The sequence below is a fragment of the Hemicordylus capensis genome, chromosome 2 (assembly GCF_027244095.1).
Source record: "Hemicordylus capensis ecotype Gifberg chromosome 2, rHemCap1.1.pri, whole genome shotgun sequence".
NCBI classification, from domain to species: Eukaryota; Metazoa; Chordata; class Lepidosauria; order Squamata; family Cordylidae; genus Hemicordylus; species Hemicordylus capensis.
This window is the reverse complement of record NC_069658.1, coordinates 214,541,268-214,558,153: the sequence shown is the minus strand read 5'-3', so window position 1 is coordinate 214,558,153 and position 16,886 is coordinate 214,541,268. Positions and strand designations below refer to the sequence as shown.

The 16,886-nt window shown below is 47.0% G+C and overlaps 2 protein-coding genes across 13 annotated transcripts in view; one reads left to right on the top strand and one right to left on the bottom strand.

Annotated features, from left to right (window-relative positions):
- The window catches only part of LOC128347360 (transducin-like enhancer protein 2), a 53,857-nt gene extending 45,191 nt beyond the window's left edge, over positions 1 to 8,666 (top strand). For 7 of the 8 annotated variants that reach the window (XM_053301855.1, XM_053301859.1, XM_053301856.1 and 4 more), the window contains 5 exons: positions 660 to 907; positions 2,624 to 2,771; positions 4,431 to 4,581; positions 6,715 to 6,791; positions 7,996 to 8,666. In XM_053301855.1, coding sequence (XP_053157830.1) covers positions 660 to 907; positions 2,624 to 2,771; positions 4,431 to 4,581; positions 6,715 to 6,791; positions 7,996 to 8,103 — 732 coding nt within the window. In that variant the 3' untranslated portion in view covers positions 8,104 to 8,666. Of the gene's footprint in view, positions 1 to 659; positions 908 to 2,623; positions 2,772 to 4,430; positions 4,586 to 6,714; positions 6,792 to 7,995 lie in introns of all 8 variants that reach the window. The other variant, XM_053301858.1, reaches the window with a different exon arrangement.
- A 583-nt stretch (positions 8,667 to 9,249) lies between these two features.
- LOC128347359 (transducin-like enhancer protein 1) overlaps positions 9,250 to 16,886 on the bottom strand; it is a 58,063-nt gene continuing 50,426 nt past the window's right edge. For all 5 annotated transcript variants that reach the window (XM_053301846.1, XM_053301849.1, XM_053301848.1 and 2 more), the window contains 4 exons: positions 15,049 to 15,196; positions 11,441 to 11,591; positions 11,133 to 11,209; positions 9,250 to 9,696 (listed from right to left, as the gene is read on the bottom strand). In XM_053301846.1, coding sequence (XP_053157821.1) covers positions 9,589 to 9,696; positions 11,133 to 11,209; positions 11,441 to 11,591; positions 15,049 to 15,196 — 484 coding nt within the window. In that variant the 3' untranslated portion in view covers positions 9,250 to 9,588. The remainder of the gene's footprint in view (positions 9,697 to 11,132; positions 11,210 to 11,440; positions 11,592 to 15,048; positions 15,197 to 16,886) is intronic.

The window sequence follows — 16,886 nt, the reverse complement described above, 5'->3', positions numbered from 1 at the left end:
GCTTGCTACCACAAGATCTACTTTTGTGCAAAAGAGGGCAAACTTGTACATAGTTTTCCCCCAGGAAGATTCTTGTCCCATTTGTGACTTTGGGACCAATGTGGCCATGAGGTGCCAGGGTTCAATTGGACATCAACCCAGAGGCTCCATCAGAGGAGCTGACCCCAGCCCTGGCACCTGGCCCTAATAACTACTCACAATCTGAGACCATTGTGGCAGGAGATGATGGGAAATGTAGTCCAACAGCTTCTGGGGACCCAGCTTTCAGAACCCCTTGAGTCAGGGGTCCCCAACCTGTGATACCCCATATGCTGGTGAACTACAACTCCCATCACCCCCAGCAACAATTTATTGTGGTTGTGGATGATGGGAGTTGTAGTCCACCAACATCTGGAGTGCCACAGATTGGGAACCCCTGCCCTAAGTTAAAGGGAGGATGCTTTGCGAAATTAAACCCTTTAAGTTGATTTTTTTAAAAACCGTGTGAGGGGGATCTATTCAGATCTCCGGAGGAAGCCCGTTCTACAGTGGTGGGGCTGCTACCGAATATACCCCATGCCAAACAGACTGAGCAGATCCTCAGTGACAGAGCCTGAGGTGCAGAGGGTGGGGCCCTTTCGGCACTTTGCCCTGCTCCTCACACTTTCCCCCTGCTCCAGAATCGGGACAATTACATCCGATCCTGCAAGCTTCTCCCCGACGGCCGCAGCCTCATCGTTGGCGGGGAGGCCAGCACCCTGTCCATCTGGGACCTGGCGGCTCCGACGCCCCGGATCAAAGCAGAGCTGACCTCTTCCGCCCCGGCCTGCTACGCCCTGGCCATCAGCCCCGACGCGAAAGTCTGCTTTTCCTGCTGCAGTGACGGCAACATTGTCGTGTGGGATCTGCAGAACCAGACGATGGTCAGGTGAGAGGAACCAGGCACGGCAATTCCGAAGTAGTGGTTTGCCCCAATAATTAATTGAAGGCTCCCGAAATAGATTCTGCCAACGGGGTGGACACTTCCTTTCAAGGAAGCTTCTCTCTCGTGACTTCCTTTGCCCTTCCTCCCTGTTCATTTTTTTAAAGTTAATCTGTGTCTTTTCCCATGCTCTACGTCAGGGGTTTTCAGCCAAGGGTGCTTGGAAGTCTCATAGGGAGACACAGAACCCTCTCACCTTCCTGACTTGAATGCTACATTGTTGGGTTTGGGAGGGGAAGGGGAGGAGTGTCAGGCAGCACCCTTCCCTCCTCCCCCTCCCCCTCTCCTTATGGCTGGCTGGCTGGCTAGCTGCATAGGCTCAGTCCCTCCCTCAGCCTGACTGACAGGCTTAGCATTCAGGAAAATGCTGGCTGATGCTCAGGGTCACTGAAGGAGTGGTGGGCTGAGCCAGAGAACCTAGCCAGGCATCTAGAGCAGGGATTCTCAATGTTGGGTCCCCAGATGTTATTGGACTTCAACTCCCATAATCCCCAACCAAAGGCCACTGGGGCAGGGGATTATGGGAGTTGAAGTCCAAAAACATCTGGGGACCCAACGTTGAGAACCCCCGATCTAGAGAGCTGGAGGCAGAGGCAGATCAGGGTTATTCCTTCTGGGGGGTGTCACAATTTTTGGCTACTTACATGGGGTACCATGTAACAGAGTGGGTGCACTTGTTTTTAAAACGTTGAAAACTCCCGCTCGGTGGTAATGATGCACACACACACAGGCATTGCTTAAACTCTCAAAAAACGCGATCTTGATGTATGACTGTCTGCACCAATATTCTTTTTTTTGGTGGTGTGTTGTTTAGAAGTGCTTCAGAAGTGCTTCTGCACAAGAGCAAAACGCAGCACAGGAATCCTTGATGCACCTGTATGAATGATTCCATTGGCATTGATATAAAACACTGCAAAACAGCGATCTTGTGGTAATCAGATTATGACTGCATTGATATTCTTTCTGTGTGGTGGTCTTCCATGGATCTGGAGCGCTTGTGGCCACACAAGAATCTTGATGCAACTATGCAAATGATAAATATTTACATTGATAAAGCAGCAAAAAAGCAATTTGGCTGTGTTTGTATGTACAACTACATTGGGATTTTCTTTGTGTGGTGTTTTTAGCGTTGTTCATAGGAACATAGGAAGCTGCCATATACTGAGTCAGACCATTGGTCCATCTAGCTCAGTATTGTCTACCCAGACTGGCAGTGCCTTCTCCAAGGTTGCGGGCAGGAATCTCTCTCAGCCCTATCTTGGAGATGCTGCCAGGGTGGGAACCTGGAACCTTCTGCTCTTCCCAGAGTGGCTCCATCCCCAGAGGGGAATATCTTACAGTGCTCACACATCAAGTCTCCCATTCATATGCAACCAGGGTGGACCCTGCTTAGCTAAGGGGACAAGTCATGCTTGCTACCCCAAGACCAGCTCCCCTCGCTTCAGCAGAGCTTGTGTACATGAGCAAAATGCAACACAATCCTGATGGAAGCACGGGATACCACTGCATCAAGATTGCTTTTTTGCACTGCTACATTGCTTTTTTGCAGGGTTTTATCAGTCTTGATGCAATCTGGTGTTCACAGCGGGAGGGAAGAACGACTGTGGGAGTAGCTGCCACGCCTGACCCAATTTTCCCCCCGCACGCCTGTCTTCCCTCTAGGCAATTCCAGGGTCACACGGATGGGGCCAGCTGCATTGATATCTCCAATTACGGCACCAAGCTATGGACGGGAGGACTGGACAATACTGTGCGGTGCTGGGACCTTCGAGAGGGCCGGCAGCTTCAGCAACACGACTTCAGCTCCCAGGTGGGCCCAGGAAAGGGGCAGAGAAGGTCACCTGTTGGGAGAAGGAACAGCCCTGGGGTTAGAGGGAAAGAATGCACAAGACATCATTTGATCATGCGGGGTGGTGAAGCTGGTGGAGGGAAAGGAGATGGTTAGGTGCGATTAATAATAGTGTTGCCTCCCTGATTATAGACATCCCAGTTGATTGATTTACTTTTTTATGAATCCGTTAAATTTCCATTTCAGTTCACAAGGAAGGAGCCACCTAATGGCAGAGGTAACTTGCCTACGGAGCAAGAGGTTGCTGGGGAAATGACTTGATTATCAAGCCAGAGGCTGCTGGTTCGAATCCCCGCTGGTGTGTTTCCCAGAATATGAGAAACACCTATATTGGGCAGCAGTGATATAGGAAGATGCTGAAAGGCATCAGCTCATAGTGCACGGGAGATGGCAATGGTCAACCCTTCCTGTATTCTACCAAAGACAACCACAGGGCTCTGTGGGCACCAGGAGTCGACATCGACTCGACAGCATAACGCATGGAAGGAGGACACTTTTAAAAGCGTTTTAATCTATTTATTGATCTAAATTTTAAATTAGGTAGATTTTAAATTTAGCAGCTTTTTTGATGATTTTAAAGTATTTTTGTATTAAAATGCTAAAAGTAAAATAAAATCACTTAATTTTATTTACATTTACATCCCGCTCTTTCTCCAAGGAGTCCAGAGTGCAGTGTACATGGTTATGTTCATTCTTGCAACAACCTTTTAAGGTAGTTTAGGCAGACAAAGAAGACCTTGTTGGCAAGGTTGGCAAGGCCATCTTGTTTGTTTGTTATTTCTCTATGTAAACCGCTTTGGACACTTTTGTTAAAAAGCGGTATATAAATATTTGTTGTTGTCTGGATTATATTCCCATTTAATATTTGTATTGTTTTAAATATTGAATAGTTTTGTATTGTTTTTATATCTATCTATCTATCTATCTATCTATCTATCTATCTATCTATCTATCTATCTATCTATCCATCCATCCATCCATCCATCCATCCATCCATCCATCCATCTTTCTCTTAGGCGTACCTGTCGCTAATCCCATGTGTGGCAGCACTCATGAGAGTTCGAACAGCTGCTGGATAGCGACGGGGACGGTGGGGGGGAATATGGCGGCGGCAGCTGGCCAGGAAACAAAATGGCGGTGAATGGTGGCCAGCTGGCTGGCAGGCAGACAGGCGGGCGAAGAGGGAGGGAGATTGGGAGGTCGGCCCGGTGGCTGGGATGCAAACTGCGGCGGCAGCAGGTGGATGGGGGAAGTCAGCAGGCAGGCGGGTGGACGGGGGAAGCACTGGGGGCGGGATGGAGGCGGGTGGGCGGGGGAAGTGGAGGTGGAAGAAGATGGGGGCAGGGGGACGATGGCAAACTAGAGGCACAGATGTTAAATGTTTTGTAAACCGCCTTGAGATTGTGTGAATGACAGGCGGTATAACAACCTAACAATAAATAACAATCAAGTGGGATCTGATCTCGCACTGCTGCTCTGAGGTTCTCAAGGGTGGCAGTGACTCCGTCCTGATGTCACATGGAATTCATTGGTGATGCAACTCGAGAACGAGGTCTTTTGTCTGTAAGGAGGCTCCTTCTGGATTCTAGTCCTTTTGTCTTTCTTCCCGCCCCACCCCAGATCTTCTCCCTGGGTTACTGCCCCACCGGCGAATGGCTGGCTGTCGGGATGGAGAGCAGCAACGTGGAAATCCTGCACGTCACAAAATCGGAGAAGTACCAGCTGCACCTTCACGAAAGCTGTGTCCTCTCCCTCAAGTTTGCCTCCTGTGGTAGGTGTGTGAGTCCCTGAGTGTGACAGAGAAGGCTTTCGTATAAGGCAGGTGTCTTAGCTCTAGAACAGGGGCTCCTAACATTAGCACTCCAGATGGGGTTGAGCTACCACTTTTTGTGCCCCTAAATCAGACTGCTGCGAGGTCCCGTTGTGTTCAAACTGCATTGGCCTCGTAGGTGTGGATATGCTTAAAAACTCCCAGGGATATCTCCCTTGCTATTCCCACTCCTTATATTTTTAAGCCATTTTCCTCTCTGCCAGATTTCTGAAAATGCAAAAATACCCCACGTTTATGCAACCAAATCAGCGTATTGTGAGAGCCCCATCTTGTTGCCTTGTGGATTTGGACATGCTCATATTTAACTCTGATAAATATCTCATCACTGTTCCCATTCCTTATATTTTTAAGCATTTTTTTTATTGGCCAGATCTCTGGAAATTGCAACGTATTCCAGATTTGTGCATCAAAACCAGTGTGTTGTGAGTGTCCTATCCTGTTCACAAGAACATAGAAAACTGCCATATACTGACCCAGACCCTTCGTCCATCTAGCTCAGTATTGTCTACCCAGACTGGCAGCAGCTTCTCCAAGGTTGCAGGCAGGAGTCTCTCTCAGCCCTGTCTTGGAGATGCTGCCAGGGAGGGAACCTGGAACCTTCTGCATGCAGGTGCTTTTTCCAGAGTGGCCCCATCCCCTGAGGGTAAGATCTTACAGTGCTCATGTGTGGTCTCCCATTCAAATACAAACCAGGGCAGACCCTACTTATCAAAGGGGACAATTCATTCTGAGCAATATCTACTTGCTATTCCCTTTCCTTATATTTTGTCATCCACCCCCCCCACCCCGATTTTTGGAAATTGCAAAAATACCCTACATTTGTGCATCCAAATCGGCATATTCAAAAACTGCACTTTTCTCATCGATTTGGATGTGCTTAACATCTCTTTAAAATATCTCGCTATTCTCTTTCCATGTATGTTTAAGCCATTTGTTTTCTGTGCCAGATTTCTGAAGAGTGCAAAAAAGACCCAGGTTTCTGCTCTTCAATGAGCTCATGTTGAGAGTGCGCTACCTGCCACCTGCGGTTCTCCTTTGCCACTCGGAGGAAAATCACCCTGTTACTTCCATCCCTTCTAGATTTCTTAGCCATTTTTTCTTTGTTGGATTTCTGGAAACAGCAGAAATAAGGAGGTTTTTCTTGGAGTGGTAAAAGACATCCACACCTACTATGCCGATACACGATCGATATGATGGGAGCCTGAAGGCACATTGATTTTGGCGCACAGATTTCATTTTTGCTTTGGTTTTGTTTACCCCTGCTAGCTGAGCAAAGAGACGCCTTTTAATGTGGCAGTTCTCTTATTTTTAGCAGGGGGAGAGCAACCGGCCCTCTCCAGCCCCAGCACGGCATCTCTCCAGTGGCTGGGATGGGATGCCAGTGGCTGGCATCCACCTTATGTTTCTTTTTTAGATTGGGGACAGGGAGCCATATTTAATTATTTTTCTGTGTAAACTGCCTTGAGAACTTTCGTTGAAGAGCAGTATATAAACAATCATTGTAGTAGTATTGTTTTGCAATTTAGAGATTCTTCTAGGAGTAGTAAAGAACACCCACAGCCATCCAGCTCAGTCCTGATGGGAGTTCAACCAAGAGCAATTGGTGACCCACAGCTGAGAACCCCTGACTTCAGGAATTTCCTGCCAAAGGATATGGCAAAATCCATAGTTTAGATGGCTTTAAAAGGGAAAGATTACACAAATCTGTGGCTGAGTAATCTCTGCAGAACTCTGAGTCGGGACAGTAAAATGGAGCCTCCATGTCTAGAGATAGTCTACCAGGTGCTGGAGGGGTCAACATTGGGGGATGGTGATCATGTGGACTTCTCTCTGGCTGCCATTGAGAAGGAAAAGGGAGAGATGGACCCTAGGTATCAATCTGTATATAAATTACTGCAAGTGTTGGATGCCACATCCTGGTGCTTGTGGTAGGCTCAGTTTGTTGTGTTTCTGGTTGACCTGGAATTGTTAAAGGAAGGAGGGGGCCCGTGTGGGTGAGATGTTAGCAATAGCAGTGTTTTTTCTTCCTTCTCTGCCTCTGATTGTTCCCCTCCTCTGATTCTTGCCACGCAGGAAAATGGTTTGTCAGCACGGGGAAAGACAACCTCCTCAATGCTTGGCGGACACCCTATGGGGCGAGCATCTTCCAGGTACCGGGGGCTCTCGGGATCTACAGCAAAGGAGTGTGGTTGCTGGGTTAAGTCGCTTCCTTGGGTCTCAAATGGCTGGCTAGATGTTCATGTAAAGCCATGGCCTACGCCGGCCTTTGCCATCCTCTGGAACCAGCCCTGAACACTGTAGATGGTTGCAGAAAAGCAATTTGCATGTCATAAAACCTGGGGCCTTTTTTAGTTTTATGGTGCTGGCCTGGTCCTTCAAGGCAGCAGAGGGAAGTCGAGCGGTGGGAGAAGGGATGGCTCCATTCCACCAAAACGATTTCCCTGCAAGCCGGAATGCAGTGCAGCAGAGAGAAAAGTCCTGTTGAGACCAGGAAGATTCTGCTGTGCTTTTGCATACAGCCGTGGTTCTTAACAGGCGGTCCACCAGTTGTTGCTGAACTACAGCTCCCAGCCACAGTTTTCTGGGATAAGTTCAGCAACAGCTGGCCGACCCTCCGTTAAGAACCCGACTTGCAGAGAGTCTTTCACTCATGATTAAAAAATGGGATCGACCCATTTTACTACCAGTCTCAGGATCCTGCCATATGATTCTCACCTCCGTCTGTTTGCATGTGTAGAACATAGGAAGCTGCCATATACTGAGTCAGACCCTCGGTCCATCTAGCTCAGTATTGTCTACCCAGACTGGCAGCGATTTCTCCAAGGCTGCAGGCCCTCTTTTGGAGATGCTGCCAGGGAGGGAATCTGGGACTTCCTGCCCGTCCCCTAAGGGGAATATCTTAACAGTGCTCACACGTCACCCATTCAAAATGCAAACCAGGGCAGACCCTGCTTAGCAGAGGGGACACTTCATGCTTGCTCCCACAAGACCAGCTCTCCTCCTACTGTCTGTTGATGAGACTTCACCTTCTGTTGTTTATGTCAAAATGAAGCAGCTCCCCTGAACTATTTATTTATTTGATTTATATACCGCCCTTGCAAAAATGACTCAGGGCGGTTTTTGATGTGTCCTTGAACAAACAGAGGTGAGCACTGGACAAAGAGAAAGAGGCAGTAGCTGGGAAACACTAACTGTTGCTTTAATCTGAGAGAGCTCAATGGAGCCTCCATGCCCAGAGATAGTCTACCTTTTAAAGGAGGCTGGTCTACTCCAGCAAGGCAACCTGAGTTTTCGGACAGGACAGATCCCACTAACTAAAGCCTTCTTCTCCCCTCACCCCGTTTTTTCCCCTAGTCCAAAGAATCCTCTTCAGTGCTGAGCTGCGACATCTCAGCCAACGACAAATTTATTGTGACAGGCTCAGGCGATAAGAAAGCCACGGTTTATGAGCTGGTGTACTGAGGAGGGGAATGTCTCGGTCATCCTCTTTGTTCCTCCCATTTCTTCCTTTGGGGACACTGGTTGGAAGCCTCCTTTCCCACATCAATGAGAGCGAACTTGACCACGCAAAAGACTGTTTCCCCCTTTCCCTGCCTGCTGAACTCTCCTGGTCTCCTGGAAAACGGACTTGGCAGCTTTGACTGCAAAGATTCCAAAAGGCAAAACCCACACTCTTTAAGGTGTGACCAGGCATCCATGAAGACTAGAAACTCTTTTAAAAAGAAGAAGAGTGGTGAGATGCTCAGGAAAGTGCTATGCTTTGCTACAACCTCCCTCTCTCTCTGCCAGACATCATTTCTCTGTGAAGACCACGTTTGAGTCATGGGAGGGGACGTTTGCTGTGGAACCTGATCAAATCAGTGGGCTATCAGTGCAATGGTGTTGCCTGGAGGAATTGGTACTGTGTTTGTCCTCCACCCCTTACAATTTCCCTTCATTTGCAACCTCCCCCATCCTCACCACCACCCCCCAAACAAAACCCAATTGTTACTTTTTCTTGAATAAGTAAATGTATTTAAAAAGTGTGTAGGTGTCTTGGTCTAGTGGCGGGGAGGGAATTGTTTGCCCCTGCTAGTTAAGGGGCAGAGAAGATTCACAATTGTAAGCACAACTTTTTTAAAGAGCTTGTACTCTGTTGTTCTTTTGTAGCTGTGGTTTCTAAGCTTCTTGGCTTGGTACCTTCTACCCCTGGGCAAGGCAAAGAATTCTAGGGTGCTTCTGTTCTCACAAGGCAAGTGTGTGCTTAGGAAACCACCTACAGTTTTCATGCAGCTTTGCACAGGGGGTGGGGGAGAGTGTCCTAGAATTTAAAAGTGGGGGGAGACACAAAGGTGGACAGAATATTGGACCCTGTTGTGAGAGACAAGTACAAAGTGGAGAGAGATAATGCTTTATTCCCCATTGGGGGTCTCTGAAGACCCCAAAAACCTGTGGAGTAATTTTTTTAAACTTCCCAACCTGGTTCCTCTCCAGCCTCTTGAGACTTTTCCGTGCATTTCAGAAACTTAAATTCTCACCACTGGTGGCATTAAGAAATCCAGGTGTGTTGGATGCGTGTTAACGGTGGAGTTCTGTTATTTAATTTAAAAAAATACTGAAATCATTCCATCACAACTACCACCGTCCTCCTTTTATTTAAAGGGTTAAAAAAATTAACACAAATTTCCCCCAAGAGTTCAAAATTGGAACACACACACACAACCACCCGCCCCCACCACCCCGCCCCTGCGGCCAGGAAAATAAAAGAAACTGCAGTCTCTGAAAAGTAGTGATTTTTCCTTCGCCCTTTGCAAAGAGCAGGGTGCTTTGATGGTGCTTGAGGGGGCCACAAGTACATTATCCTCTCGCAGGAAGAGTCCTTGTCAGCGTATTCTTTGGCTGGAAAACTGGGGTCCTATTTCCCCCTTGCCTGAACTGGGGTTTCAACCACACTGCCAGTTTTAACTCTCAGTAGATGACCTCGTAAACAGACGCCTTCTTGTCTCCAGAGCCGGTGACGATAAACTGGTCATCCGTGGAGACGTCGCAGCTGAGGACGGACGACGACTCCTTATACTGCAAGAGAGAGAGAGAGAGAGAAAGAGAACACAAATAAAGACATGGCTGTGGGGGCAAAGACCTGGTCTTGCTTTTAAAATAAGTTAAATGCAACCTTCAGCAAGGGGAGAGTAACTGGCATTGATAGACCTCTCCTCCATGAAGTTATCCAAACCCCTCTTAAAGCCATCCAGGTTGTTGGCTGTCACCACATTTCGTGGCAGAGAATTCCACACGATTATGCGTTGGGTGAAAAAGTGCTTCCGTTTGCTGGTCCTAAATTTTGTGGCAATCATTTTCATGGGATAACCCCTGGTTATGTGTGTGAGAGAAATTACTCACTATCCACTTTCTCCACACCATGCATAATTTATAGACCTCTATCATGTCTCCCCGCAGTCGTCTTTTTTCTAAACTAAGTAGACCCAGGTGTTGTAGCCTTGCCTCATAAGAAAGGTGCTCTAGGCCCCTGATCATCTTGGTTGCCCTCTTCTGCACCTTTCCCAGTTCTACAATGTCCTTTTTCAGATGTGGTGACCAGAATTGTACGCAGTACTCCAAGTATGGCCCTACCATCGTTTTGTATAAAGGCATTATAATATTAGCCATTTTATTTTCCATCCCCTTCCTAATGATCCCTAACAGGGAATTGGCCTTTTTCACAGCTGCCGCACATTGAGTCGACACTTTCAATGAGCTGTCCACCACGACCCCAAGATCCCTCTCCTGGTCAGTCCCCGACAGCTCAGATCCCATCAGCGTATACTTGAAGTTGGGGTTTTTCATCCCAGTGTGCAACTTTACACTTGCCAACACTGAACCGCATTTGCCACTTTGTGGCCAATTCTCCCAGTTTGGAGAGATCCTTTTGGAGCTCCTCACAATCAGTTTTGGATTTCATTACCTGAAAGAGTTTGGTATCATCTGCAAATTTGGCCACCTCGCTGCTTCTAGATCATTTATGAATAAATTAAAAAGCACTGGTCCCAGTACAGATCTCTGGGGGACCCCACTTCTTACTTCCCTCCATTGTGAAAATTCTCCATTTATACCTACCCTCTGTTTCCTGTCCTTCAACCAGTTAGCAATCCACACATGTACTTGTCCCCTTATCCCATGACTGCTAAGTTTCCTCAAGAGTCTTTGATGAGTCTTCTGCATCATCCTGCCTCTGAGCCTGGAGGCAGCCTATAATCATGAGGACTAGTAGCAACTGATAGACCTACGGGCTTCTTTTCCCATGGTGCATACATTTGTTTCATTTGAGCCATTTATAAAGACCAAATAGGTTACGCAGGTTTTTCTAACCAGTTACCAAAACCTGTCAGACCTGTTCATACTCCAGTCCCCATGGTAGACAGCACATGGCTGTAATATTAAATCTTCTCACATTTTAACTCCCACGCCTCAGTGGATGGGATTCCCCACCCTGGCCCACCCCCCCCCCCCCTCACCTGGAATATATTGGCTCCATAGGGGGTCCTCCAAGCATTCAACAAGTTGTCCTTCCCAGTGCTTACAAACCATTTCCCTGAGAAGGAGACAAAAGTGATAAGAACAGGCCAGTTTCACTGGCAAGGGATTAATCTGGCAAGGAGGTTTCACTGGCAAGGGACCAGGAATTTTTTCGGGATTTTTCACTGGCAAGGGACCGGGATTTCACTGGCAAGCGATTTATCAATCCCAGCTCTCAAAAGCATCATCCTATTTTTTTCCTTCAGTGAATTGCTTAAAGTTCTGCTCAGTCTATTTATCCACCTACCACAGGAAGCAAATTTGAGGGAGAGGACGCAGCTTTCATGAAGGTGCAGCTGGTACTTCTCTGGCTTTGTGACGTGCAGGATTTCCACGTTGCTGCTCTCCATCCCGACAGCCAGCCATTCGCCTGTGGGGCAGTAACCTAGGGAGAAGATCTGGGACAGAGGGCAGTACAAGAGAGAGGAGGAGGCATCATGCACATGGGTGCAGATTCCCCCCTCTATGCATCTGATCAAACCTAACTTCCCATCTCTCCTTCCCCTGAGAAAAATAAAATGAGTCACTATTCATTACGCTTTTCATCTCCGCCCCCCCCCGCCCGCCCGCCCTCTTGAAAAAGAAAGGAGTAGGCAGGAGATTTTCCTTGGAGGAGTTACACACATCCATATTTCTGAGGCAAGCATACTTTCAACATTGGGGGAACCTTACAACGTGCTGGCTATGCTGCACAAAGTTGGGGTATTTTTGCCATTTTTAGAAGTCTGGCAGGGGGGAAAAATCTGTAGCTGAAAACTACAGAAGGGGTTTGGACCCTCCTCTAAACCTTTAAGGATCCCCCCCACACACACACTTTACCAAGCTCCCCTGCCCCACACTAACCACCCTTCTCTTCCACCACCCCAAGAGTCTTCTCTCTCCCTTTTGGGTTGTGCCAAATCCAACCTTTTGGGTTGTGCACAAGCCTAGCAACTCAGTAATAAACTCCTCACCTTTCAGTTATAGGACTCACTTTCTTGTTTTTTAAATCCTCAAAAAGGTTAAACACTTTTTTTAAAAAAAGAATACATTTCTTTCTCTCCAATGAAATAAGTTATTGTACTCAAGTTAGGGTTCTGTTACAAAGATCATGGCAAAATACTGTTCTGCATGAAACTCGTTCATAACAACTTAACTGGCCTGCTGGATCAGGCCCAAGGAAGCCTATCTAGTCCAGCCTCCTGTTTCCCACAGTGGCCCACCAGATGCCTCTGAGAAGCCCACAGGCAAGAGGTGAGGGCATGCCTCTCTCTCTTGCTGTTGCTCCCCTGCAACTGGGATTCAGAGGCATCCTGCCTCTGAGCAGGGGCATAGCAAGATTCCCGGGGGGGCAGGGGACAAAGGGTAGCCAGGGGGCCTCCACCGTGCATGGAAAATGCACTCACCCCAAGCCACACCCCATGTGTCTGACATCAGATGCAAGGGAGTGGGCAACTTAACTCACCCAAACCTTCCCCTCCCCATTTCCCTGTTGAGCAGCAGCACCCGCTCAACGGTGTGGAGTCCCCGGGGATCGCTGTCGTCCTTCACTGAGGGCAGTGGCGCAGGGGCGTATCTAGAGTAGGGCAGACAGGGCATGTGCCCCGGGCACCACTTGAAGGGGGGGGCGCAATTTTTTAAACTTAAAAAAAAATGGCTACCGAAAACAAAATGGCCACTGTGCATGCTCAAAGGGCCTCTGTGAGGTCCTAGTCCATGCCAGGCCTTGCAGAAGCCATTTGAGTATGTGTGGTGGCCTCCCCCCCCTCCAGCAGCCATTACTTTTTTTTTTTTTTTTAAAGGCCACCGCACATGCTCAAATGGTCCCTCCAAGGCCCTAGAGGCCAGCGGGGGGAGGGGGAACCTTTGAAGACACCCCCCCACAGCCTTTAGGAAGCCCCCGCAAAGGGGCTACAGGTCTAAATAAATAAATAAATAAATAGATAAAATTTAATATAATATGTCACTGTACACATATTTAGTTTGGCACTATGTACAGAGAATCAGGGCTTGTGAATACTGAGCTGAAGCTTATGAGCTAGGATTTTATTCATTTGCTCTTACTTTGCTTCTTGTGATAAGTGAGTTAAATGTGATGTCTTAATAATATGGCTATTAATGGTGAGTTTGTCTTTGAATCAGTCTGAAATCCTTAGTATTAAGGCCCACTGGGAGTTTCTTGCTCTTTCTCTCATTTTAACTGTCTTTCTGAAATACTAGAATATATTCCAAGCAGTGACACAGTTTACTCTGCATATCCTTTAATTATTTTCAGAGTATTTGGGAAAAGCCAAATTCTCCATTTATTTTTAAAACTTATGTAATAGTGATGCTACAATGCACAGTAGAGAATTAGACAGGCACTTCTGTTTAGTTTTCCAAGTACACCGCCACATAGTATTTGGGTATTTCATGAGCCCCAGCTTACTGAAATTTGCATTTTTTGGTCTGGCTACATCCACTGCTAAATAGTTTTTGAAATAGTAAAAGATTAACGAGCTTGACTTGTATTTTTCAGCTGATATTATGGTAAAGTAATCTGAAAGACAGGTGTCAGATGTTTGGATAGGAGGCGCAATTTCAGTGCTTGCCCTAGGCGCTATTTTCCCTAGATACGCCTCTGCAATGGCGGATCAGGGCCAGGCAGCCCTCCACCGGAGTTTCCTACATGGCTGCAGCAGCCTCTCCCCGCCTCTCTGCCCTGCTCGGCTCGGCCATTCGCCCCATCCCTCTCGGAAGTAGGTGCTCGGCAGGAAGAAGGAAAAGCCGCAGCAGGCTGCTTAGCTTGCAGCTCACCCGGGCAAGCGGGAGAGGAGGGTGGCTCATGAGGGCAAGGAGGGGCTGGCCTTGGGGGCCCCTCAGACCCTGTGGGCCAGAGGTGAGAGAGATTCCTCACATTCTTCCTGGTTGCCTGTTCGCTTCCGAGTTCAATTTAAGGTCCTGGTTTTGACCTTCAAAGCCTTGCGGGGTTTGGCGCCTGTCTACCTACAGACCCGCCTCACCCATTCAGTTACAGCCCGTCTGGTCAGATCTGCTCAGGTGGCCCTTTTGTCGGCCCCTGATTTCCGAGAGGTTCGGGGCGCTAGGACCAGTGAAAGGGCCTTCTCGGTGGCTGCCCCACTTCTTTGGAACTCCCTTCCCCTTCAGATTCGTTTAGCTCCTTCCATTTTGATTTTTAAATCTCAAATGGAAGACTTTTCTTTTTCGCCAGGCTTTTACCCTGTAGTTTACCTATTTGGTTTTTCCTTTTGTTCATTACTTTAGTTTTTAATTTAGAATGTAATTTTAATGCTGTCTTGCTTTGTATGTTTTTGTATACCGCCCAGAGTCTTTGGAGTGGGAGGTATATTAAATGTTTCTAATAAATAAATAAATAAATAAATTCCTGCCTGCAACCTTGGAGAAGATGCTGCCAGTCTGTGAAGACAATACTCAGCTAGACAGACCAATGGTCTGACTCAGTACATGGCAGCTTTCAATGTCCCCCCTTGTCCAATTGACGCTACACCAGATGAGGCTGGAGGTGGTCTATAGCCATCAGAAAAGTACCTGTCCTTTACGAACTTGTCAAAGTCCCTCTTAAAGCCATCCAAGCCAGTGGCCATCACCACATCCCATGGCAGAGAATTCCATCAAGAAATTATATACTGTATAAGAACTTTCAAAGGGACTGAGCCCCTTTTTCAAGTTAGTGTCTGAATCAGAACTAAAAGCAGAGTTGGGGTTATTTTTTTTAATGGAAAAGCCTGAACCAGAATTAAACCAAATTTTTTTAAAAAAAATTGTTAGACATCCTGTTCTTGAAACACATCTCTAATCAAAGAATGGTTCCGCCCACCTTTGGGAGTACCCGCCCCTTCCTTCTGCCCCTCCTACCTGTGAGCTGAAGTCGTGCTGTTGAAGCTGCCGACCTTCCCGCAAATCCCAACACCGCACAGTGTTGTCTAAGCCCCCCGTCCAGAGTTTTGTGCCATCGTTAGAGATGTCAATGCAACTGGCGCCATCTGTGTGACCTTGAAACTGTCTGGAGGGGAGTGGCAGGGGGAATAGAAGAAGGATCTCTTAGCTATGCATGCACTTATTTTTTATTTCCGTTTAAGATAGCAGTTGGGTCCAGACATCGTGCAGAACCATGGTTTAATTCATCTAACTGTGGTTAGTTTGTATGTCTGAAATCGTGCTAGTCAAACAAACCGTGGTTTGTTTGGGACTACCAACAACCTGAACCCAAGGTTTGAAGTTCAGTTGTCCTAACCGTAGTCGCACATGCTGGCCAAGTCCAGAATTGTGGTTCGAGTACCTGTGCCATAGCATCAAACAAGGCAGGCCGAGATCATGGGAGGAAAGGAGAAGGGGCAAACAAACCAAGATTTGGCGATTGCCTGTGGCACCAGTCCAAATGTGTTAAATAAAACTCAGTTAAAACAAACAGTAGTTCTGTGTGATGTCTGCATCTGCCCTTTCATCTGTGAGAGCCAATGTGGTGTATTGCTGCCAATATACTGCTTTTCAGCAAAAGTTCTCAAAGCAGTTTACATTGAATAAACAAATAGATAAGATGGTTCCCTGTCCCAAAAGGGCCCTCAGTCTAAAAATAAACACAAGGTAGGCACCATGAGCAGCCACTGGAAGGATGTTTTGCTGGGGCTGGAGAGGGCCAGTTCAGGGGTGTAACTATAATAGGGCAAGGGGAGACAGTTGTCTGGGGGCCCACTGCCTTGGGTGGCCCCCCAGAGGCAGGTCACATGACTGACTCCCCCAGCCGCGCACCCGCCCGGGCTTCCTTCAATTGTATTCATCTTCCGGAATTGATGTGAGTGTTAAGACCTGGAGCTACCAGAACAGCCTGTCTTTCTCTAGTTAGTACCATTAAATGACTTGCATCGTCCACAATTGACAAAACCTTTTTAAAAATAGTTTAGGATGATGTTCTATTATGGTACATAGTTACACACACACACAATATATATATATATAATATTTTTTATTCTTATTATATTATAATATTTTATATTTTTATAAAAAATTAGATAATTTTATATAGTAGAATTTACTTTATATAGTAAAGTTTACTAAAAATAGTAAAAAATTTGCTATGCTTTTTGTTACCACTATTCAACCTCATTTAAGATTTCTTTACTTCATGAGCTGAGCTTCAGTGAGGAGGGGGGCATTTTAAGATCTTGTCACTCCAACCTTGCTTCTCCCCTGGGCCAGTTGCTTTCCTCCTGCTTAAAATATAAGAGACCCACCACTTTAAAAAGGTGCCTCTTTGCTCAGTTAGCAGCACTGTTCTCTCTAATCTTTTTCCATCTCTGAGCGGAATGAGTTGTGTTCTGGGTGGCAGTATCAAGGCAGTGTGTGCGCACCGTGTGCATTCAGAGTGGGGCCTACTTGATTCAACCTGAGCAGGATCTAAAATTAACTGAGCGGACATAAAAAAAAATGCAAATGCGCACACCTTAGAGGGAACACTGGTTAGCAGGGTAACTATAGTGGTTAGAGTGTTGGACTAGGACCAGGGAGTCCCAAGTTCAAATCCCCATTCAGCCCCCAAACTGCGCCGGTCTCTTCTCTCTCAGCCTAACCCACAACACAATGTTGTTGAGGATAAAAATACCACTCTGGATTCCTTGGAGGAAGAAGAGGATATAACATGTAAAATAAAATGACCTCAAGGCAGTTTGCCAGCATATCCAAACAAAATCAAACAA